Source organism: Melanotaenia boesemani, chromosome 3, assembly GCF_017639745.1.
Source record: "Melanotaenia boesemani isolate fMelBoe1 chromosome 3, fMelBoe1.pri, whole genome shotgun sequence".
Lineage (NCBI taxonomy): Eukaryota > Metazoa > Chordata > Actinopteri > Atheriniformes > Melanotaeniidae > Melanotaenia > Melanotaenia boesemani.
The window spans coordinates 30,101,401-30,127,377 of NC_055684.1; the positions used below are offsets into that span (position 1 = coordinate 30,101,401).

General features: G+C 39.5%; 1 protein-coding gene across 1 annotated transcript; it reads left to right on the forward strand.

The window, feature by feature from the left end:
* Positions 1–20,379: 20,379 nt before the first annotated feature.
* On the forward strand, positions 20,380–25,697 carry ip6k2b (inositol hexakisphosphate kinase 2b). The gene is made up of 5 exons (XM_041980658.1): positions 20,380–20,977; positions 23,126–23,357; positions 23,466–23,629; positions 23,756–23,931; positions 24,026–25,697. Exons 1-5 carry the CDS (start codon positions 20,764–20,766, stop codon positions 24,620–24,622), a joined length of 1,383 nt encoding a protein of 460 aa, XP_041836592.1. The 5' UTR covers positions 20,380–20,763; the 3' UTR covers positions 24,623–25,697.
* The last annotated feature ends 280 nt before the right edge of the window (positions 25,698–25,977 follow it).

The following is a 25,977-nucleotide window of genomic DNA, read 5'->3' on the forward strand; positions in this document are numbered from 1 at the left end:
TCTTATCACAGTTAGCAGTCAGAAAATAATCTTGAGCTCTGTGTAAGTCTGTCCAGTATTTTAAGAGATTGCGTTAAAATAAAGTGCAAAAAATAAAAAAAAGACAGGAGAAATGCAAAAATACTGCTGTGTCTACGTCTATGGATCCAGACAAACTGGTTAAGCATATGGGATAAAGTAGACGCACAATTTTTCAACTTAACTCCAGCACTTAGAATTCTGATGCTCTAATGTAAAACTGAAAACATGTAGCTCAGTTTCACATCCATAACGGCTCAAAAACAATTCTGGGTAATGCAATACTAAGAACTTCAGTTTTTTTCAGAATTAGACACTTGGGGAATACATCTGCAATCATCGGTCATTCATGAGTTTGAACCAGAGCATTATTGGACTATCAGAGTTTAAGATGGTCATTCTGTTTGAATTCCTTCTCTGATGATCAGTTTGCTCACTGTAGCTGAACTTAAGCAGCTGTTTGGCAAAGCCATATCATCCCTATTTGCAATGAAAATAATTTCTATGTACCTTTGGAAAGATAATATTTTACAGTTTTTGTGATATTTCCTATTTTAGTCTAGTCTGCAATAAAAGAACTGTTCCAGATTGTCTAAATGGAAACAAGCTGTGGATTATTTGGTGATACTATGTAAAAAAGCTTCCTGTTGGTTCAGCTGGTCTTGTAGTTCATCTGACTGTCACTTGATATTGTAAGTCACCAGATGGCAGTGACCCCGGTGTGTTGCCTTTGCCAAAGAACTCATCAACCAATTTTTTTAACAGAATGTTGAGTCTACAAACCTTTATTTAACCAAATCAGTCAAATGAGAACAAATTCTTATTTACAATGATGACCTTGCAAGAGGCAGCACAATAAAAAGCAAACTAAAACATACACATCATACAATTAATTAATACATGATCACACCAATTTAAAACAGATTATACCCAATATAAAACAGATCAACTAGCTCTAGTTAAAAGCAAGTGCAACAATCACGGACTGAGTCAAACTTTGTCCTCTTCTATCCAAATGCCAAGAGAATTCAGGGTTTATTGTAGAGAACAATGTAGCTGGGATGTATAGTTGGGATCTGAACAAGTTAATGTTCGTGGGCCAAATTTAATCATTGCACAGACTGTTGACCTTAATGTAGTTCCCAGCACAACCCAAAATGTGTGTATTTCAGCTCCCAGGGAAGGACGTCATGAACCTGGTGATCCATGGAATCAGGCTCGGTTTCACTCCCAGGCTGGTAAGACACTGCACTTCCACCGTATGATCCATAGTGCCACAGCCTCTCACAAGGATCAGAGATAATTAATATGTTCACTGTACCAACAACATTGCAAGCTCAGTTTATAAGATTCTGCAGAAGAGTTCTTGAGGCTGAAAAATTGCACGATTTGTTTGAACGTGTTTCGTGTTTCACATAAAGCACAACAGTTGCTGAAAACAACTCTGAACTCAGTCAAGTATGAAAGAGAACATTTTTGTGTGGAATGGCTGCCGTTTTCAAGCTAATAACAGAACAACAAAGTCTGAGCTACTGCTCTGACCTATCTCATGGTTGTTTTTTAGAACAGGGACTACATGCTGCAGAGTCAATAGCAGCCTTGTGTTAAGTGATTTTCACAATGAAAGATATTGATGGTTTCTTTCAGTGACAGGACCAATCTTTGGTATGGGTAGGGCATTAACCCAAAGCAAATGGTCTGACATTTAATTAGATTTTGTCTAAACTAGCACCATAGTGAAAGACATGTCTGTACAAATAGGTGCTTGTGTGTGGGAAATATAGCTCAAGTCACTGGTAAATATCTTATATAGTTATGCGTTCCCATATGGTTATTTCCTAAAATATGTAACCTTTACCATACAGATATACCTGTGCAGAGGTTGTCTAGCTATGCTTCCTCCCCTGAAAAAGATGTCCGTTTCCCCAAAACTCAGAGATTAAAATATATACTGTGCAAGATAAAATAGGGGGTGTGGTCACAAAGTAGTAAGCCAATTGCTGCCCAATGCTTGCAAAAGAAAGCTGAAACTTCCTGCAACAAGCAAGCATGGAGAACGGGAGTTTGCATTATCATAGTGGAAGTTCTTATAGAAAACCATATAGGTAGTGTCAGCATTTCCAAGGCAACAAGTGTGCTGCTTATTATACAAGATGCTAAATACATTAACCATTCCAAACCATGACAACGGTTCAGCAGTTCAGCGGTATAGTATGGTCGCTTGGCTATGAAATAGAAACTCCAGTGCACAGAGCAACTGTGTTAGCTTGCAGAAAAAGAGTCCCCAGCACAGCTCGAGCATCGGGCTGAGTGATATTTCACATAACATTCACACCAGTAGTCGCACCATCATCTGTTTTTTAAAATCTGTCTACTCCCCTTAAAAACCTGCAGTGGTGCAGGACAGGAAGACATCTGCTCTCTGATTGGACAATTTGTTTAGTCACCATCCAATCAGATAGAAGTGTGAAAATGGGGCCAAAAGTCTTGCATGCAGTTTTTTGCTTTGCATCAGTGAACAGATGCTTACAAAAGCACTTCTATTTTTCTTTTCAAATACAAATATGTTTTACAACCAGATTTACAAACTTGAATTTCTTAGGCAGATGGGTTTTTTTTTACAGGATGACAAAACTTCACACATTCACGCATATCTTTTCATTCACAGGCACTAAATCTTTATGGCTTTAAATTGAGTCAATACAACTAATTTTTTTTTTTTTTATCTTGTTGTAGCTGTTAAATTAGCTGCAAGTTTAATTTTACAAAATAATATAGCCACAAATCATATGGGGTAAAAAGCGCAGCGGTTATGTGATGCAGTTTTCAGTCTTGAGATACTGCAGGGCAATGGTAGCTCCAGGAATTTGCAAAATGAATGTCAGTTTGCCATCAAAACAAGTCAGAAGCACAGTTTTTAGGTTGGAAACTTACGTAGTGTTACATAATATAGTCTAAGAATTGCTGCACCCAAAAACGTCTCTACATTTACCCTGTGTGCTGCCCTGCAACCTAAACAGAGATATTTTCATACCATGAATGACTAATTTAAAAAAACAACACATGTTGCATGACGTCTTTTATGATTAATAAATATCAGTGTTAATGTAAGTAATGTTTATAGAGGTTAGAACAGTTTAGCATATCAAAAATTCAACTTCCATAATAGATAAACGTTTTATTTATAATTCTCCACTCTGTTTTAGTGTCATTACTATGATACTGACATGTTTTCACTAGCCAGCCCACAAATCAGTAGAATAACTTGCTCAGTAAACAAACTAGAGGTTACCCAGTTTAATCATCAGTGGATGTGAAAGCATGTTTGAATTTTTGTTTGTTAGGCCGCCACCTCTGAACAGTCTGTGCACCATGTTAAAATAATGTCATGAGGTTTAGATACAGTTATTGGATCCACTGAACTGTTACATAATACAGTAGGAGAGCACAGAACTTATTTTTTTTACTCCATTTTTTCTCTGGCACATAACTCTATATGTGCATACACACAGGCATGCACACTCATGTCCAGGCCACACACATGCACACCAGAAGACATACATGTGAGGGAACTCCAGAATTTATTACATCTGCAGACTGAAAACAAAACACACCCAATATGTGCAGCCAAGTGGAGGAGGAGTCTTGATTTTGACTTTTAACAGATGATGATTACCCAATTTCTTCCAAAGGAACGAAAACTGGTGTGTGCCAAAGTGCACTCAGTAGTGAGATCACAGAACACAGGAATGAGGATTCATGTTTATGAACTGTGCACCTAAAAAATGGTATTTACATTTTCACAAATTGTTCATTTTCTGTTAACGAAACTTTCAAAGATCATTTGCCCCAGATGCAAAATAACACCCCAAACCTATTCATGCGTTTCCCACCCAGTTTTCAGTTTAATTCTATTGTCTAAAGGCTTTCTAACTATAAAAACCCAGTTGTTGAGCCCAAGTTCAAATATTTGGAAATATATTTGCAACAAATTTTTTGAAGTTCTTCTTAAAGTTCAGTTAAACTGCTTCACTTTAAAACTGTTACCATGTGCAGTTCTGTGTGAACTAATGAACTTCATTACCAAGGAAGCCCTAACTAAAACTTCAACATGCACAAGTCTGAGCTCAGGCAGAAAATAGATGTTTTGTGTATGCGTGCATGTCTGTTCATGAATGTCAAAATATTATGGTTCCAAATGTCAGCAGTCCTGAGTGCCACGTGACATCCCATGTAACGTGCAGAGAAAGAGGAGGGGATTTGGTTATATAAATGACTTTTTTTCTTTTACACGTTCTCTGCATACTTGGGTCATATGGAACTTGTTAATGTACAGTGTGCTGCGAGGAAAGCACTCAGCTACAAACTGTACCTCCACCATGCCAATCAGACTTATTCATACTGTTGCAAACCTTTCTTAATCCAAACGTAAACTCCAAAAACGGCATTCATGAGACCAGATTTGTGAGTTTTTGTTAAAAGGCAGTAGCACAGGATATTTACGACTTTCCGTGTCTCCAGCTTTTTAAGAACCCTACAGGGAACATACCAAAGATAAAAATGCTCATGTTTCTCTTTGAACAGAGAGAAAAAAAAAGAAAAGAATCTGATGAAGGCCATGCTGTTAGAAAGTTTGTGTTCTTTTCTCAACACTCTTAGTTTTCCAGACACGTGACACTGTTCTCTGGCCACATTAGACATCCAAAATTTCAGATTTATAATACTGAGTATTGTACCGTATTGTACCTATATTACCTCAACAACTAGTTTCACCAAAACAAAAAAAAAAAAAAAACTGTTTGTGCAGTTATCTTATTAATTTACTTCTGTGTGCAGAACTTTGGAAAAACATTCTGAGTGCTCGGCTTTAAACTTCAGAGCCAGCACAGAGTGGCCATCTGCATGTTAACGAGGAAACAGGATGATTCTTTTCAAGGCAATGTACTTTGTGATTGCAGCATTTAAATTTAGGCTTGTGCTTTATTAATATGCAAAGGCAGTTGCAATGCGATGTGTCTTTCTATCTCTGTGCATGTGTGCATGTTTATTCTTTGCTCTTGGGAAAGCTTGTGAATGCTGCAGCATGCACCTCCAGTAAATAGTGAAAGTGTTGAAAGCCAGTTAGACTGTAAATACAGACTGAAGTAAAGGGAAAAGTCTGTGCAACTAAAGGAGAAACAACCTTTAGTTTTGTATTAACTGCCTTTGTCAACAAAATTTAAACATCCATCACATTTCAATTTAGGAGTTGGTATCAGTCACCTTGTTACAGAATACTCCTGTTATGTGATGGGTTGCACCTACAGATGCGCAATAATTCCGGACCAGCTTCAATTCGTTGTGGTCCAGCAGTGACACCTTTTATCATATGACTTGGGTGGGACAATCAGCCAGACAGGATGTGGGGCAGCAGTCTGGAACAGAGCACGTGAAACAGACTTGGTGCAGCCGCTTGGATTGTACCCAAAGGCCATGCAGACAGAACCTGACCACCCAGATCCTGGACCAGAGATGTGGAATCTGACCTAATTTTCCAGCCAAGTCTTGGGGAATTAAGTTTTAGGAGCAAGTATCAATGCACACCATCCAACTTTTATTTATTTATTAGAGGTCAAGAGTCGTAGGTAAAGATGGGATGAGAGTGCACAGCGTATACATACCAACAAATAATGCAGGACTGTGCAGAGACTATTAGAAGAGCAAGTGCTCACAGTTATAAAAAAAAATAGGCCATATGAAACAAAGATTTAAAACTAGATATACCAACACAAATACTACATAACCCCAATACATAAGAGGAACCCATGTTCAACCAGAATGGAAATATGGACTTTTAAAGTAAACAGCATCATATTGTACATTTTCTCAATTATAATGAAAACAAAGCTACAATGCCCTTTCACATTTATCTCTACTGTACACGTCACATTCATTTTGCCACTAAGTGGAGCGGACTGCAATGTGTTGTTTACAAGGTCAGGTGCAGCTCACACTAAAGCACAGGCGAGCTGGGTAGTGTAAAATCAGATAATTTGGATGTTTCCACAACAGCAACACTCCCTTTGTCATGACCCTAATATTTGAGATATGTCTTTGCACTTCAGGATGACATATTATACGGCATTTGTCTTTTTATTGTAGAGCTATAAATACATAACTTCTTTAGAGAATGGATTTGTTTACAATTTAATCATTTGTACTATGTAAAAAGTTTCATGTTTTAATCAAATGTCTAAAAAGCAAAGATACTAATGAGCCGACCACAAAGTAGCTGCCTAAATACCTGTGTCTCACTACCAAAGACGTGGGTAAAATGTCAATAAACATTACTGTGACATTGAATTTACAAAGTGTCCCACCACTGCCAGCTTAACATTAATTATTAACAATTTCTGAATATGCAAGCAGTAATTTAATTTGTCCTTGACAAAAGAACACTACTAAGACACACATGCTCTGTTTTCTGTTTTTTGTTTGTTTTTTGTTGTTGTTGTTGTTGTTTTTTGTCTTGAGTGTCACACAAGTGTGAGGGCTGCTTGAGAAATACAAATGAACAATAGTTTGCTTACTTCATTTTGCAAAACAATCCAAAGTGCACATATTACTTCAGCAATCCCCACGTATCAGCAGGTAAAGTCCCCCTTTTAAAGTTTAACAGCTGGTATTGCCACTGCAAATGTTTCAGTGGATTATTGAAGCCTTTACAACTCAACTTAACTTCATAAGACACCTTTCAAATACAAGGGTACTTTACAGAGTAAATGGGAAATTAGATGAAAACAGGCAAAAATGTAAAAGAAAAACTATTTCTACTGCTGTGATTAACCTTAACATCCCAAAACCCGTGTCCATCCCTTTTTAAATGCTAGATTGTGCAGATAGTGTACTGTGCACTGGAAACTGGGTTGTTATCATTTTGATCAGCACAGGTCACAAATGGATCTTTTTCATATTCTTTTTAATGTCCTAACAGTTTAAATTGTCAAGTCTTCTGCCAATACTTTGAGTTTTGAAGCTAAAGTGTAGCCATCCAGATATCAGAGCTTACAGGTGCAAATGTGGCAAAGCTCTGGTGTTTAGAAGTTATTGTATAACTATCTTAATGTGTGCGGGCTTGTTGGAATTCACTGTTGTGCTCAGTTTTTTTCCAGTGATCACAGATTGCCGAACTCAAGTGTCAGCAATCACACGTGTATCTGCTTTTTGCTTTTGCAAGGAGTTTCTGCTTTTGTGTCGGTACTTTCAATCTATTCACTCTTATTTAATTAATTTATTCATTATCTAGTCATCAGTTTAGCAAGAGTACAAACCCTGAGGTGATAAAGTGATGAATCATCTAACATTTAAGTGACATTTCACGGGCGTATGCTTAATTCTGTAGTATACTCCATGTAGCTGTAAGCTCTAAGCAGACCTGACATAAGTGTCATTCACATGTAAAACGGATGAAGGACAGAGACAAGGCAGAATCCATGCACAGCATCCCACTGTGAGTTAACTGTTAGAGGTCAGTGGGTTGGGGGTAATGGGTAATTTGGTGAGGTGTCAGCAAAGCTATTTCAGATCACAGGACAGAAGAGGGGCTATATATATACTGAAGTAGACGTGTAACGTGTCCAGTTCATGTTTACAGACTAGATGAAATAAAGTGTTCAAGGTCACCATGCTTACTTTTAGGCATATATAACATAAATAGATATTGTTGAATATTCAATGTTAGCATTAGATTTCTATCTGGAAACTACTTACCTTACTTTCCAGAATCATCTTCTCATAACTTGCTGCAACCAAGTTAAACCTTCAGTATTTTTTCTCAGCATTGCTCACACAGACACTGGCCTCGCAAGACTGTTACCATGGTGATGTGCTTGTGTAGACCTTGCACAGATCTATTACATTCAGAAAGGGGCCATAACACTGAAGCAGTAAAACCTTTCTCATTGCTTCCAACGCAAACATGAGAATGACAGCCATAACAATGGACATGAAAAAAAGCTGTCACACACCTGCTTATATGTTTGCCCACACACTTACTCAATCTGTTTTTATATTCTCCATGTCTCATATGACAGCGTGACTTGCATGTTTACAAGATTTTCCGTGTGCCCTGACCTTGAATAAGGCCAGTCCTTCAGTTGACTTCAAGTACCTCCTTCCTTGTGAGTCAGGATCTAGCTGGTCTTCTCTCAAAGGCTCAAAGTGTCTGGCTGATAGAAGGATTTCATCTCCAACAGCAGCCTAACGAGGCTGCAGCCATATTAAACACAGTAATCATTTGATGTCAAGCCATCTTGTGGCAACATGTATTTATCTCCACCACTTATGTATGGCTTTCCTGTTGTAGACTAAAATACCAAATACTAATTACATGCGCTATGCTCTGGGTTTCCTGACTTCCACTCCAACAGTGATGACTGCTTCAAGCTTTTTAGAAAACTTCCAGGTCTTAGGAACATATTTCCAAATAATGCAAAGGTTTCAGAATGCTTTTTTGAAGGGTGAAGTCCAAACTGTTTTACAGACTGTAATTATGAGGAAGTTGGTTTATAGGGATCGACCATGTCAATATGTTTTCCCCTCGGGCCGAACCACTGTAGCACGTGTTTGTGCTACAACTTAATGGGCCCTTTCGCAGCGTCAGGAATGCACTTGAGGAATGTGTCCATGTACTCGAAGAATCTGCAGTTAAAGTTTATAGATTACTCAGATGCTTACCGTAGCTGTTTTTTCGAAAGGCCACACGTGTGTTGATGTAGAGCAGTTTGGGCTATGGAGATTTTTAATTTTAGTTTTTTTGTCAGCTTGTTTTGAGAATTTTACATTCCTCATAGAAATTACCCGTGACGGGGGGAAAGGGGACAAAAAGTACTTTTGACATCAACATACTTCCCATAGTATGGTCAGCTTAGTAATACTTCATATTATTATTATTATTATTATTATTATTATTATGTCTCTGATAAGCCTTCTTGTGTAGGCAATGACACTATGTTTAAACCCTGTTTATTGCAAAGTTTCTGTTTTTACAAAAGCACAAGAAAGTTCCCAGCATCATCAGAAGAGCTCTTATCAATGCAATAGTCACTTCGTGCTGTATTGCCCTGAATCATGTTTTATGATTACTTAAGCTTACATCCTCGCTACTATCCAGTAACTCAGACATTCATATTTGTGACTGACTGGTGAACACATGAAATGATGAAATACAAATTAAGTTTAATTTTCTTGACACAAAGTCAGCAAAATGCTTTTTACTGAATTTAATCTGCAGGAGGTTTAGAAAACAAGTGAATCTTTATTGAGTAAGAAAACAAACAGGTTTGTTATCAGGGTATTTTTCCAATGAAGACAAGAGAGGTGGGAGAGGAACGTGGGGGATGTAGGAGTAAACAAAACTGTCCATAACTTGGTGCTGGGTGGCTGAGTGCCTGCAACACTCATCACTATCAGCAGGCTTATATTTACCAGAGCAGCCTGAAGGGTAAAAGAAATGGTATGTCACTTATCTCCTCTGTATGCTCTCATACTCCATCCATGTTACATTACCTCACGTGTTCAGAAAGTCATAGGTGAACTTACAGTTGGAACCAAAGTGGCTTGCAACTGGATCTCACAGAAATAAGTGAAATAACCACAAGGTCTCAACACTTATCTGGACCACAGAAATTAGGGCACCCCAGTGTTGCATTATTTAATTACTTATGCACAAGCAAATATGGAAAAACTACATGCTTTATAGCCTTCTGTATGTGTATATATTTAATAATCTGTGATCAAACCATAGACTGTGTACTGACACTAAATCCAGCATTTCATGCCTCCTTTCAAGCTTATATAAAGGTTGTGTCCTAGTTGCGAAGAAAAATAAATTATAAAAAGCTTGTTTTTTTTATATACTCGGTCTTGCAAGTGCAAGTGTCTTGCAAACCTCTAAAGGTCTCCGCCAGTAAAATAAGAAAAATAAAATCTTTGGCTTTCACTAAACCAAATACATCATTGGAAAGATCTTCATCTGAAGAATAACATGTTAATATGAAAACTACACGGCTTCTCTTTAAAAAAAAAAACAAAAACAGATTTTTGAACCTTGGCCTCAGTGCATATTTGAAGGCTTATAAATTAATAACAAAAGGGGCTAAAGACATAGGACCAGCTGTTATAGAGAGTCCTTGACCTGAGATATCATGTGTGTCGTGTTTTATAACCACCAACTGCAGGCACTGTCAAAAATAGATAAAATACATCCTTATCCATTTAATAATTACATTATTAAGATCTAAATCCAACTTGTGTTGTTAATTTAATATTTGCAACTTTAAATTCAATGCAAAATGCTCCTATTATGTAAAAACTACAATTCCTTATATACAGCATCATGCAGCTGAAAACAAATCAGGGCCATGATTGTAGTTTTTCCAGTTTTCAGAGCAGGCTCAAGATATAGTGTTATAAAACTATATATCTGTTAGGTAGATCAAATACCTAATAAAGACGAGCTAGTGATTACACTACTTCTAGATGATATATGCTGATAAAATGTAAATATGATGGTTTATTTGAGATATATAATCTTTTATTAATTAAAGTAGGTGTGGACTTGTAGTTCTTCTGGTTTTGCAGTCGTAAATAGGATTGTAAAAGGAAACGCTTACTTCATATTTAAAACATATTTTACAGCTGAACTTTCCATCACTCAGTAGCAAAATCACCTATGGTGGGAAAGAATAAATATGTTGGTTTATTTAAGATTGTCTCAACAAAACATTCTGTAAATGACAGTTTTCGCATGACGTCTACAACTGACACCAAAAGCAGCTAATAGGAAGAGGAGTATGAAAAAAAAACCTCCCAGATGAGCCTGGAAGACTTACTTGTAAAACCCAGTGTGGCATAATATGTCTCACTGATTATGACAGCAAAGCTTGTATGATGTACTTTATTATGGAGAGAGTGGCAACATCTTGTTAGGATGCTTTCTGGACACCTTCCTGGTGTGGACGTTCCACTGGGAGGGGGTCCGGGGAAGACCCCAGACACACTGGAGGGATTACATTGTGTGAGAACACCTAGTGATCCCCCAGGACAAGCTGGAAGAAGTAGCTGGGGAAATGGAAAAACTGTTTTGGATGCCACTCAAGCGACCCAACCCCAAATTAGCAAAAGAAAATGAATGGGTGGATGGATATTAGTGGTGAACTGACATACATCCACACACTAAAAGACTTTATTAACAAGCAAAACATTCATAGTTTATGAAAATAAAATATTATAAATATTGTAACTTTTTCTTATTACTTTCAAATCAAATCAATCTTTATTTATGTAGTGCTTTCACATACAAGAGGTACCCAAAGTGCTGCACAGGTAAAATAACAATACAAACTAAAACATGAAACAACAATAAAATAAACAACAATAGACAAAAGGGAAAAGAAAATGTAAAAAGATGAGTTTTTAAAAGAGATTTAAATTCATTCAAGGTTCTGGCAGACCTCACAGAAAATGAGTCACGAGTTGAGTCCTGGGGACTATTAACCGCATTTGTTCTTCCGATCTCATAGCTGACGATGATAGTACAGAAGTTCAGACAAAAAGGGAGGTGTCCGACCATTTAAACATTGAAAAGACAAAATTAAAATTTTAAAATAAATTCTGAAAGCGACAGGCAGCCAGTGAAGGGAGCGCAGAACTGGAGTAATGTGCGCCCACTGTCTTGTCCCCGTTAATAGACCGCTGAGTTTTGGATCAGCTGTACACGGCGGTGGAGAGACTGGTCAATCCCAGAATAAAGGGAGTTGCAGTAGTCCAGTCTAGAAAAGATAAAAGCGTGAATTACTATCCTTAGTTTCCTGTCACTGTTGAAATTTGTCTGACTAAAACCACAGACAAGAGGAAAAAATGCAAAGCCTGCACAGACACACTGATGCTTGTAAAATGATCATTTCAATCACATAAATCAAACTGCAGTCTGTGGCCAGGTTTCATTTTAGTGAAATTACTTTGAAGATATTTTTTAAAAGATTTCTGCATTAGAAAACATGTCAACACACCAAAAGTCGTGTTGACACCACTACAAAGCTCCACCACTAGGCCAACATTGCCCTGATTTCCACAGTCTCAGCATGTAATTTTGAACAAATCTGTGCTGCGAACACGAAAAAAAAGTGTTGAGACTTTGTGGTTATTTCGCATATTTCTGTGAGATCAGGTTGGTGGTTTGTTAAGTTTGTCGAATCATAGTCTTGTGAGTTCCTCAAACCAGGAGTTTCAAGGTGCAACTTGCCTTACAGTGCAAAGTTCTACCTCTGACACTACAGAAAATTGTACAGCGTCACAACACAGCCTGAGGAGGTTTCAAATCTGTGTTTTCTTACTGTAAGTTTCATTACTTCAACTTTAACTGGGATGGGGATGGAAGACTTTTTCGGCCCAATTCATCAAAAACACAAACAAGAAAACATTAGAGCAAAAATACAATTAATCATTGTTAATTTTCAAAGTGATTAGATCCTTAAAAAAAAGAGAAATATGTTGTGTCATTAATTATAGGTTCAGTTAAGATCATTACCTTAACTAGTAATCAGTTTGGATTGATAGACATAAACTTTTATATGTACATATGTATATATACATGAACATAACAGGAGTAGCATCAAGTCACCAGCTTGCAGTTTCCACTTTACAATAACTGCACCAATAAGCAGGCTGCAGAAGGCATTATTTCATATCTTTTGTGAACATATGGAATTAGCATTTCACAGCATATTTGCTTTCACAGCATTAACGCTGCCCATTGTCGTCATCACATGGGTCATTCCTGAAATGTCCTAAATAACTTACTTGAAGCTTCTTGTCTCCTTTGTTGTAGCAATCATGATAAGACTATATTTAGAATTAGATTTAAATATAACATTCTCCACTCTCAAGCAGCACAATTCTGAAGACGTCAACGGATGTCTGATGGTTACCAAGACAATCCACCATACAACCAGTTTTAAATGCACCATGTGAGATCAAATAATATTCAGAATGCTTTAAACAAAATGGGTAAACACATGAGTGATTTGGTTATACTCTTTGGGTCAAAGACCTAGTTTGATCAGTGTGATTACTGATGTCTTTACCCTTTTATTGCTTGGATCAGACTTTTGATCAGTGTACTTGTCTTTATATGTCTTAACCATGTAGAACTCGAAGTTGGCCACTATCTAGGTCAGGATCAATAAAAACAGCTGCAGTAACAGAAAAAAGAAGCAATTTGGAAAAATTCCTCAACAATCCAAACAGTTTAACTTAATGTATCAACTGATATGAAAGCTTGGATGCAAGCAGTCTGTCTTTCCTAAATCCGAATCAGTATCAGAAAGGGACTTCATAGACAAGTAAGTTTGCACATACAAGGAATTTCTCTTGGAGTGGGGGTGCAAGAACAAGAGAAAAAGAACAAAAAGAACATAAAAAACAAAAACAGACATAGCATAAGCAGTATTGAAAGGTATATAAAAGAATGGAATTATACATATCTATATAAAAAGGTCTGTCTGTTTATATGTTTATATGTCCCTCCATCAGAGGGAAGATTACAACGGATCACTCTCTCAGCTGACCAGAAGATGTGCTGCAGTCTGTCTTTGGTGGTGGCTGCAGGGTACCAGATGGTCATGGAGGTGGTGAGGATGGACTCGATGGAGGTGTAAAAGTGCACCAACATCAACCTGGGCAGTTTGAATTTCTTCAGCTGCCGCAAGAAGTACATCCTAAGCTGAGCTTTTTTTAATGATGTAGTTGATGTTCTCCACCCACTTTAGGTCCTGGGAGATGATGATGATGGTTCCCAGGAAGCGGTAGGACTCCACGGTTGTGACTGGAGAGTCATGCAGGGTGATGGGGGAGGGAGGGGCTGTGTTCTTCTTGAAGTCTACAGCTATCTCCACTGTCTTGGCAGCGTTAAGCTCCAAATTGTTTCTGCTGCACCAGGTTGCCAGCAGATCAACCTCCCTCCTGTAGGTGGACTCATCCCCACCAGAGATGAGGCCAATGAGGGTGGTGTCGCCTGCAAACTTCAGGAATTTGACTGACTGGTGACTGGAGGTGCACTTGTTGATATACAGGGAGAAAAGTAGAGAGGAGAGAACACAGCCCCGGGGGGAACCAGTGCTGATCATGCAAGAGTCGCATGAGTGTTCCCAGGTTTGCATGCCTCCTGCTGTCAAACAGGAAGTCACTCTCTTTTTGGGGACAGGGATGATGGTGGAGGCCTTGAACAAGGCTGGTACATGGCAAGTCTCTAGTGAGATTTGAAAATGAACATGTTCCATGAACACCAGAGGCAGCTGATGAGCGCAGTGCTTCAGGATAGAGGATCAGACAGAGTCAGGACCAGCAGCCTTGTGGGGGTTTTGTCTCTTAAAGAGTTTGTTTACCTCTCTCTCCCGGACAGATTGATGTCCTTAATCTGCAGTTGTCTGCAGACAATTCACATGAATTGTTTTATTAAGTTAACAATCAATTACTGTGGATTTAGAAATGAAGTCAATGACCGATCATGATGGAATTACACAGAATGCTCTAAATCACAGCTCTTGTCATATCCAGCACCAAATCACCTTACTGAACTCAGCATGAGTTTATTCTGCTATATTGAGTAAGTGCATAAGTGTATCTCTAATGATTAGTACACCGTGTCTGATCTATCAAATTTCAAAGCAACATAGCTGCTCTATTTTAGAACATTTTGGTCCCCCAAGTTAGATTCCCAAACATCTCTCTTTAACCAGAGAGACAGGGGTCAAAGTCATAATTTATGGGGGAATGCAATCTTCAAAACACACTTGGTGAAAAGCACAAGGAAGAGTTTGTATGTGTCTGTATGTAAGGTTAAACTGTGGAATAGGCTGGGGGACAAACACAGGCAATGCCTAAATATGCACTTATGTAAATCATCATATAAGAACATGGTCATCCAAAAGTATAAAAATGAGGGACAGTGATTTTCAGTGGTCTTCTTCTTCTTTTTCTTCTTCTTCTTCTTCTTCTTCTTCTTCTTCTTCTTATTATTATTATTATTATTATTACATGCATTATCATTATGGTTATTGTAAAAACATAAGTATAGGTATTGTTCCTATTACTGATGATGATGATATTAGTATTGTAATTATTATTATTATTATTGATCCATAGAGATGTTGATATTGTATGGTACATTATGAAATACATATGAGTGAGTTAGTTTATGGCTAAAAGGGTGGGATTGAGTAAGCTCAGGTTTTCTTCCCACCCCCTTTGGACAAAGACATTTTTTTACCTTTCCTTTCTTTTGTATATTCCTTTTGTTTCCCTGTTGTTTTTTTTATTTGTCTTTTGTTCAAATAAAAGTTTCAATCAATCAAACATTTCTGCTGCATATCTGGTGGAGTCTGCAGAAAATACTGAGATCCATGAAGAATGTTTTAAGGGACTTTTATCACTGCTCTGATTCATAGCTGTACTCTGAGTCAGAGCCTGGACCTATTGTTCTGGGTCACAGACCCATGACATGAGAAGGGAAGCTGCCCCAAGCTGACATAACACTAATGCAACAATGAGGCCAGGGTGAATCAGCTAGAAAAATGACAATCCATTAACACACTGTGTTGCAGTCATCAGAAAATGTTTAATAAAGTATCTGCCATACTGTCAACATATCTTGAAACCAATATATCAGGGACACTTTGAATTTGGCAAAAATACACACCGTCATTCCTTTACACAATATTAAAGCCCATTCTTCATCTTTGGATTAGAAAATCAAGGAAGTTCTGTTTATCCACATGTTACTTTACGCATACATGCTATATGTGTTTCACACAAGACCATCAGAGATCCCCCATACCTCCAAGAGGTACCTATTTCACGTGCAGATCCTTTAATGCCCTCACCGCCTGGAACTGGGATAATTTCTTTCCAAGTGTAATCCTGGTGGAAAACTGGAACATCAGAGATTAGTGCATAATTAGGCTGCAACCATCCAGTGACCTAAGCTTGACTACAGTAAGTCAGACTGGTCAGCCTTGGCACACCAGTCAGACTCATTAGATTTACTGCCACTCACATAAAAATTTCCAGTTTAAACTGCCTGTTATATGTAAGTAGTGCCAACTCTTCATCAGTGTGGAGTTGTCTTACCTACTAACCTGCATTTTGACTTGCAGTTAAAGGTTTTGCTATTCATATGTTTTTCTGAAAAAAATTTACAACTTAGTGTGAAAATGTTTTTTTTATTAAACCTATAAACACTGGAGATTTTAAAATTAATCAAATCAAACTTTATTTATACTTCACTTTTCAATCATAAGAGCAGCACTAAGTGCTTTGATTAAAAAAAAAAAAAAAAAAAAACACCTATCATCCCTCAACCCTTCTCTAAATTAAACTGTCTTTCACTAAAAAATAACAATATAAACAAACATATCTCAATACCAGGTGAGGAAGTGATATCCTAGGGGTCCATCCACACCAAGAACCACCCCACCCATGACCACAGAGGTTGTCACCACAGGAACCACCCAGATCAGGGCAGACTGGGCCCACACCACAACCATAAGGCTGCAGTGCAGGGCTCCAACTACCCCACCAAGTACAATCACCATGGTAACAACCATACAGTCAGAACAGACATAGCTCCTGCTGTGGAGTACTTCTATGAGGACAAAAAAACTGGAGTGGAAAAAATAAATTAAATAAAAATAAATATCAAATTAGTCTACAAACTGTAACAACACAATAAGACCATCATTTATAAAATATATGAGTTCATATAAACCATGCACTTGTAAAAATACATCAGTAATGAAAGTATAATTAAAATAAGTAAATAAAATAAATGAGTACAAAATTTAATAACTAAGTAAAAGGTAAAGATTAATTAATTTAAAAGTGAATAAATCACATAAAAATTTGTTATAAGCTAAGCTAAAAAGGTAAGTCCTGAGCCTCCTTTTCAAATAAAAATATTTAAAGCATACTGTAAATGAGAAAAAATGTTGATATATAAATGGGGTATATAGCTGCAATAGGTCAAACAAATATCGAGGAGAATGGGCATTAATAGGTAAAAACAAATTAAAGGAATTTTAATGATGACAAATCATGGACCCAGGTTTCCCCTTCCTGGACATGGGTCACCGGATCCCCCTTTGGAGCCAGGCCTGGAGGTGGGGCACGGAGGTGAGCGCCTGGTGGCTAGGCCTTTGCCCATGGGGCTCTTCCCGTGGGCTCACCACCTGCAGGAGGGGCCATAGGGGTCGGGTGCAGTGTGAGCTGGGCGGCTGCCAGAGGCGGGGACCATGGCAGTCTGATCCTCGGCTGCAGAAGCTAGTTTTAGGCACATGGAATATCACCTCTCTGTCAGTGAAGGAGCCTGAGCTGGTGCGCGAAGTTGAACGGTTCTGGCTAGATATAGTTGGACTCACCTCAACGCAGGGCTTGGGCTCTGGAACCACTGTCCTTCAGAGGGGCTGGACCCTCTTCCATTCTGGAGTTGCCCCCGGTGAGAGGCACTGAGCAGGTGAGGGTAGGGCTGGGCAATTAATCGAATTTTAATCGCTATTACGATCTGGGTTTTCAACAATCATAAAAATGAAATGGTCCGATTATTTTTTTGTCTTTCGATTTGTGCTGTTTTCAAATCGAGAGCAGCTGTCATTGCAGCGCTTTGCTGCAGACTCCTCCCACAGCCCCGACCGCTTTAGTTTTATTCAGAACGAGTTGCAGACACCTGGACACACGGGAGGCGGTGTCGCTCATTCTCCATCATTTTCTATGTAAACTTGCGCGAGGAAGCGAAAATCGCTGCCCTCCTCCAGCCAGGCGACAGTCGTGCGTGTAAAATGTTGCGTGTGTGCACGCAGACGTGCACACGGGGGCTTGTGACGCAAGACAAAAAAATAGAAAAATGTGTTTTCACAAAGGGTGTTGTGAAAGACGTGGTGACAGTCCGATGTTTCGCCACCGCTACGGACCTGTGGTAAAGCCGCACCAGAGCCATATAGAAATGTTGCACTACATTTTGTTGACGCGGATTTCAATGTGAAAACGAAATGTCTCCAGACTATTTTTTTCCAGATCACACCAGGCGGAAAATAGCTGCTGGTCTGAGACAAACAATAGCTACGGGGACCTGGTGGAAAGAAACTAGTTGGCATTACCACAGTAAACACTTCAAATGGCTATCAAACAAGTCAGGAATGTAGTGCTTTAAGGCCCAAAAGTTACATAGTGCATCTTTAAAGCTCATAAGTTAAAAACCAAAATACTGCTTTAAAAATATGATTATGTTTTGACACTATTGTTTAAAGCCAAATAAGGATAATTACTTTTTTTTATTATTATATTAAGATTCAATATGTTAAAAGCCCCCCTCCCTGAGCCACCACCTTACCACAATGTACCCCACAATGAATGAAAACAATGGATCCAGATTTCCCTTGCCTGGACATTGGTCACCAGCCCCCGCCTCTGGAGCCGAGCTTGGAGATGGTGCACGGAGGTGAGTGCCTAGTATCTAGGTCTTTGCCCATGGGGCCCAATCGGACTCAGCCTGAAAGGGTAACATCGGCTTCACTGGGCCTTGATCTCCATCTGTTGTTGGAATGACTAGAACCGATTGTGAAGCGATTGGGATGGAAATCGACACCTCCAAATCCGAGACCATGGTTTTCCATTGGAAAAGGGTGGAGTCTCCTCTCCAGGTCAGGAATGGGGTCTTGTTCACGAAAGAGGGAAGGATGGAGCGTGAGATCAACAGGCAGATTGGTGCAGCTTTTGCAATGATGCAGCCTCTGCATCAGTCTGTCATGGTGAAGAAAGAGCAAAAAGGCAAAGCTCTCAATTTACTGGTCCATCTGTGTTCCTACCCTCACCTATGGTCATGAGCTATGGGTAGTGACCGAGAGAATGAGATTGCGAATAAAAACAGATGAAATGCGTTTCCTCTGCAGGGTGGCCGGGCTCTCCTTTAAAGATAGGATGAGAAGCTTGGTCATGCGGAAGAGGCTCAGATTAGAGTTGCTGCTCATCTGCATTGAAAGGGGCCAGATTAGCATCTGGTTAGGATTCCCCCAGACACCTCCCTGGTGAGGTGCTCTGGGCACATCATACAGGGAGCAAACCCAGGTAAGATCCAGGACACGCCGGAGGGGCCACATCTCCTTTGCACAGCATAGAAACTAGATATGCACTGATTTCAGTGTGCTGTCAAAACAAGTTAGAAGCACACAGTTTTACAGTTAGAAACTTGAATAGTATTTCTTTAATAATAATAATAATAATAATAATAATAATAATAATAATATATTATTATTAGTAGTAGTAATTTTTTATTATTAATTATTTTGTCATTAAGTAAAAATAAAAACATGAACAAACTGTTTCAAAGGATTTCAACTCTCCATCAGACATTCATTGAATGAGATCAAATGTGAGATCAAATGGGTTAAAAAAATCCTTTATTATGAGCTTCCATATAAACAGTTCAATTTAATTAAAAAAAAAACTGTTTCCCCGGAATCATTTTATAGCAATGTCCAATCATAGACAGATCCCCTAACTCATCACTACCTGCACTGGATGTCCTAGACGGCCTGTACTTTTCTTTTAATGTACCCTTTATTTAGGTCTAAACTTGTCCTTATGTAGTCTGTCCATCCAAGATGTAGATTCTTGTATCAGGGTCAAAACTTGACCACAAATAGACAGTGTTTTGACAGTGCACAGTTAAAACCCTCACATGACCAACTCAGTAATCTGATCATATGTATGCTTGGCGGTTGTAAACATGGAAACGCTTTCCCATCTTAACTTTATTCAGTTTGATGTGTGTACAGCTTTATCATCTGACCTTTAGTGTCCCTGCAGTAAGAACTCCTCGACACTGGTGAGAGAACAGCTGTTGATGTTTGACACCCCTTATCTTAGCTGCACTGACACATCTTTCACCGTTTACTGATCCTATAAACAATAAGACATGAAGACTCGGTGTAAAATTAAACCAAAACTTGGACCATTTAAAACGGCATTTGATGCTATAGGTACATGATTAAAATTTAAACGCAATGGACATCTTTATTTTAAAGTAATGAAAATGATAAAACTTGCAAGTACATTTTGAAAATGCCTTTAATCGCTTTGTTATTATGTCTGGTATTTTTTCCTGTTCTCCCCTCCCCCTTGTTTTCTCTCCTTCCTCTTTGTCTGCTTGATCTGCTTGATCCTCTTCTAGGTGCTTGTCTCCTCCCAGCGACAACTGCGGCTCTGTGATTGGCTGATTTCGGAGTGGGGCGGGATTTGTTGATGCTCTGCTGGTTTTCTAGCTGGAACGTCCGCTCTGTCGTCAGTTTCGGTAACACACAGACGTTGAAAGTATCCACTGTACAGCGCTTAAAAACGTTTTCGTAACCTTTATATTTGAATAAGCGTTTTTATATCAAAAGTACAGAATAAGTGAACATATACCTAAATGGTAGGGCTTTGTTCTTTGTCTCCTGGCAAAGCGAAGAAACGGATTAAAGGATTTCGTCGCTGACTCCGTGTCTCCTGTTCGTCCCTTTGTTTTTTTCCACTGCTTCGGTCAAACAGGCGAGCAGCAGCGCCCCCTGTGAGACGCCAAGAAACAGCTCGAGGATAGGGAGCCAAACAAGCGGCCGAACCGCTAGCCTACCGTGCGACGTGGGTCCCCACAGCTCAGCCGTCCGATGCGGAGTGAGGATGAGTCCCGCTCTGGAAGCCCTCATGCAGGCGGACGGAACTCCTTACACAGGAAAAGGGGTGATGCTTGAGCCCTTCGTGCACCAGGTGGGAGGCCACTCCTGTGTGCTGCGATTTGGGGAACAAACAATTTGCAAGCCCCTCATCCCCCGAGAGCATCAGTTCTACAAGAACCTGCCACCAGAGATGAGGAAATTCACCCCTCAATATAAAGGTAAGAAATTAGTTTCACAGTTTATAACATGAGCAGTGCATTTACCTTTTCTTTAAAGGTTTATTTTTCCGCCAGCATTGCGCGACATTTGTGCTTGTATTTAGCATTGAGATCATAAAAATTTTTAATGGTTTGTAACATTTGTACATTGCGTACACGTCAATACACATAAAGAGATGGTTGCATCTCCCCTCACTGGCCACATAACGTGCAAAGTAGCAATACTTTTTGAGATGTTGGCAGGCACTACTCCTGTCAAGGGGCTGAGGATTCAAGTAGCATGATTTCAGGGAACGAACTGCCAGCCAGGGGGATGTGATGGTGTCCTGTCTGGCTTTAAAGGCAGCTAGTGTTTCAGAGTGAGATATAGTAGCACGCAGATTAAAAATAAATGGGACATATCATCTGGAGAGAGTAACTCATAGATCCTTGGGATAAATTTCCAGGCCCGGTGTCTGGTCCCTTCAAAGGGATATGCACGCAAGTAGGCACACTTTTTTTCCACATTTTTTTTAATAGAGTGTTCTGTTTCCTGGTTCAGTCCAGATCCACAGTCTCATATTCTCACCTATAAACAATAACACTCCGTACATGTGGATGCAGACGTCTTTGGGTGGCTGTTTGACGGAGCTCGGGTACATGAGTGCTATCTGACTCCTTGGTTATGCAGAGGAGGGGGACTATTAAAAGACCTTGGATGAGGAGTGAGATTTGGATAGTGGGCCTCTGGGATCTTCGAGTCCTCACCACAGACTGATTGAAGTGTTGGTATGAGAAAGAGTTGTCAAATTTTAACGACAAGGATCATAGAACATTGGAAGGTGAACTTTGCTTTTCCTGTGGTTACAGTAATCTTAAATTTCACATATAATACACAAATAATGTTAACATGAAGGCCTTTGAGATGTAAAATTAAAGATTGAGTAAAGACTTGTAAGCCTTCATGTGGGAGCATTAGTATCAAGGTAAAGTCTGAGACTAGAATTTGACATTAAGGACCTTTGAATCAGATAAGATTATAGAAACTGATAATTAGTTCAACCTTTTATAATATAGTCTATATATGCTATTAAGTAATAAAAATCTTTATTGATAAGCCCCATCTCTGATTCAAGAGCAGATTTATTGTATGGAGTTAAAGTGACTCATAAGTTCCCACACTCTGCGGTGGTGCGATGACGATGCAGCTCTGAGTGGACAGGACAGTCCCTCAGGACAAATTCCAGAGGCGGGGCTTCCTGCTGGAAGATGATGTCAGTACACATGACATCAGCCAACCCTGTAGTAACAGATAAAGTGTATATATGCTGGATCCCCCTCGTCAACAACATATTTAACACAAAGCCTAACATTTTTATCAGTGATTTTTCTTTCATATGTTTCTCCTCTGTATCTGGTTTATCTGTCAGACACTGCAGCTGTGATGTTTATTCTCAGTACAACACCTCCCCCACTGCATTGAGACCTGCTGCACACAGGTCCTTGTAGGGAGTTTTATTGGGGGATGAGTGGGGGGTCAGCTTGGGTTCCTATTTGTTGCCATGTTGCAAGCAATAAAGATGCACGGTATTATTTTATCTTCAAAGTTATTTCTAAAATATTCAGCACATCAATTTTGTCCGCCCTTGAGTTTTTCAGACTATGTTGTGAATGATTGTAAATAAATCTTTATGCATTTTCATGCTTTATTATATGAATTAAGGGCCCAGTTAAGTTGAATAAATGGGATTATTGTTTAATATAACTATCTTTGTAACAGCTCTTGATTACATGTAAACTAATATGTTTTTAAAACCCTGTATTTTAATTTGTCATGAATGTATAATGAGAATGTGTAAAAGATGCTTAATAAATGTCTCGTGCAATTCTAGACACATTTGCCTTGTGTGATGTTTGAGTCTCATTCACTGACTATGAATGAAGAGTTTTGCTGTGGTGATGGTTATTAAAGCAGTGTGTGTATATCATTGCTTCATTCATCCACTTCTTTCTGACATGAAAAAATGTCTGTGTTTTTGCAGTGTGTGCATGCAGACGTGCTGCTAGCTTTATTAATTTGTGTCATTTAAAAAGACCTGCTGTCAAGCAGTTTAATTAGAAAAAGAACTCTCAAACATCCTATTGCTCTCCTTCCACTTTTTCTCTCAGGTGTTGTATCCGTCAGTTTTGAAGAGGATGAGGAAGGGAACTTGTGCCTCATTGCCTACCCCCTCCACAGCGAATCAGGGGACCTGGAAAACAAAGACCCCTCTGCTGACTGCGAGCCCAAAAGCAAGATGCTAAAGTGGAGCAATAAGAAGCAACCCTCTTTGCTCCTGGACAATGACAACTACAGCAAAGACAGAGCTCGACACAGCCGTAAAGAAGACAAGCTTATGAGGTTAGGGTGCTTGCTTTAGCCCCTTTTTATGCTTTTATGGTCAACAGTCAACTCATTGCTGTGAGGTTCTGTAACATCAGAGCTAAATTTCTGTTTTCACCTCTGCAGTTACAATCGTGATGAGGTGCAGCAGCAGCAGGCCGAGGTTTTGTACTTCAATTTGGAGAAGGGCAACGTGGTGCCACAGATCAAACACAACCCCTGGAGTCTGAAATGCCACCAACAGCAATTACAAAGGATGAAGGAGAATGCAAAGCACCGTAACCAATACAGTATCCTTTCACTAAAAGTGCTACTATGCAGTGACCTGTTCTGCAAAGGAAGGGCTGCTATAGTGTAGTGGACGTGTTTTTCTGTCGTTCTTATGTTGTGTGATCCTTGACTCTCCCCTTTCACAGAATTTATTCTTTTGGAAAATCTGACCTGGTGCTATAGAGTACCATGTGTGTTAGATTTGAAGATGGGAACTCGCCAACATGGGGATGATGCATCAGAGGAGAAGAAAGCCAATCAGATTCGCAAGTGTCAACAGAGCACATCTGCATCTATTGGAGTGCGACTTTGTGGCATGCAGGTAAACTGTGGATGAAGCTCTAATCAGCATTGAGATTTTTTACAATATGCATAAGTGGAGCTGTGGTGTTTATATTGCTGTGTGTTATCTGCAGGTGTACCAGTCAGATTCCGGCCAGCTGATGTTTATGAATAAATACCATGGGCGTAAGCTAACCCTTGTGGGTTTTAAAGAGGCTCTCTACCAGTTCTTCCACAACGGACGTCGTCTGCGTCAAGAGCTGCTGTCACCTGTGCTGCGTCGGCTCAGGGAAATGCAAGCTGCCATGGAGGCCTGTGAGTCCTACCGCTTCTACTCCAGCTCCCTGCTCATCATCTACGATGGCGACCCTCCGAGGATGCCCACCAGACCTAAACACCGAGGTGGGGAAGAAGGCGATGAGGATGACCCATCAGATGAAGAGGAAGAGGAGGAGGAAGAAGGGGCCTTTGGCTTCCCTCGTTCCTCCTCAGCAAGCGGTGCTGCAGGTGTGGCCGGAGGGAGCAGCAACAGCAGCAGTCGCTCGTCCCACAGTGCGGGTGAGGCCAGCAGCTCTGAGGTGGATGTGCGTATGATTGACTTTGCTCACACCACCTGCCGGCACTATGGAGAAGACAGCGTAGTGCACGAAGGCCAAGACAGTGGCTTCATCTTCGGCCTCCAGAACCTTATCACGATCATCTCCGAGCTGGAAGATCACAGCAGTGACTGAGGCTGAACTGAAGCAGACATGATCTAAATTTCAAGTATGGGAAAAGCTTGCTGAGCTGAAACCCTGCTATACCCTCCCCAAGGTGCATTATGCCTACACTGGGGTGTGCTTGGTGGAAACATCAGACACCCCTAGGCTAGGGGAGAGTCTGCGTGGTTGATCCTGCACTCTCGCATACCTGCCAGAGGACTGTGCTGCTTGTGCCCTCCCCTGCACTTTTTTCTTGCTTGAAACTGAGACTTTTCCCTGTAATACATGGTAGGAGAAATGTTCTTTCAACAAGCATGGGGACTCCTGTAATCTTGTAGGACTCTCCTCCCTATCTCCCCCTCTGGTACAGACAAGTATCTTTATTGTTAAGTTCTCTCTGAGAGAGAAAGAGTGAGGCAGAAAATATTTGAAGCAGTAGTGTGTTAGGAGACAGTCATGGTGCTTAACCTGTGATATGGCATACTTTCTTTTTTTAATGAACTTTGGACAACCTGTTCCCCAAAGCACAGCACAATTAGTGGAGAGGTTAACTAGTTGACTGAACAAGCTGACCTTGGCTGGCTGGGTCAGCAGCCTTGTAGCAGTTGACAAATTAATAATCTGATAAGGACATTTTGTGTTTATATTGATCTCACATAAGACCCCTGTAATAGCTATGTTTTGTTTGTCCACCAAGCACTCAGATTTATACTTTTTGTTGGAAGAAGATTATGTAAATCTAGAAGAAGGGATTTGCCTTTTCTCAATAGTTGAACTCTCCCGTACTTCTTGTCCATAAACAAGACTTTTTGGAAGACGATTTCTTTTGTCATTGTCTGTGTTTGTTTTCATCTGATCTTCTCCTTCATTCCTGAAAATTTGACTTAAAGAGAATATATTGTTAAGAACACTAGCTACAAAGACTATTGACTATTTATTTGCAAGGATTGTTTAAAAAAAATTTATAAGCACATTCCATATTACCACTTTAAATGTCCTGTCCTGATACAGACTTTGATTTATTTTGTTATTGCAAGAGCCCTCTTGTATACCTGTATGTTAACAGTGTATTGGAAAATAAAAACGTTCATTGTGGTAAAATTAATTCTTTGTGTTCCTACGTTTAACCTTTTCAAAGAGAGTTAATTATAGTTGCGTTGGAGGAGAAAGGTTTGCATACTTAGGTTCAGACTAAAGAGAAAAACCAGTAGATACAGTGAATTTGTAAGGTCGGGATATTATTGCAGAAAAGTTGTATAATATAAAAATGTTTGCCTTTGTTTTTCAGCTGTTCAGGACGACTTATTAGCCAACAGATAATTATCTCTTTTCTTCTTTGTTCACCATTTCTATTTGAGACCCATTGAAACATTCACCCTGTGGTA

Bases quoted from the DNA above. Each gene is read 5' to 3' on its own strand.
- ip6k2b (XM_041980658.1), top strand. From the start codon at position 20,764: ATGAGTCCCGCTCTGGAAGCCCTCATGCAGGCGGACGGAACTCCTTAC. The intron at 20,978-23,125 runs GTAAGAAATTAG...TTTTTCTCTCAG, and splicing joins ATTCACCCCTCAATATAAAG to GTGTTGTATCCGTCAGTTTT. The intron at 23,932-24,025 runs GTAAACTGTGGA...TGTTATCTGCAG, and splicing joins TGCGACTTTGTGGCATGCAG to GTGTACCAGTCAGATTCCGG.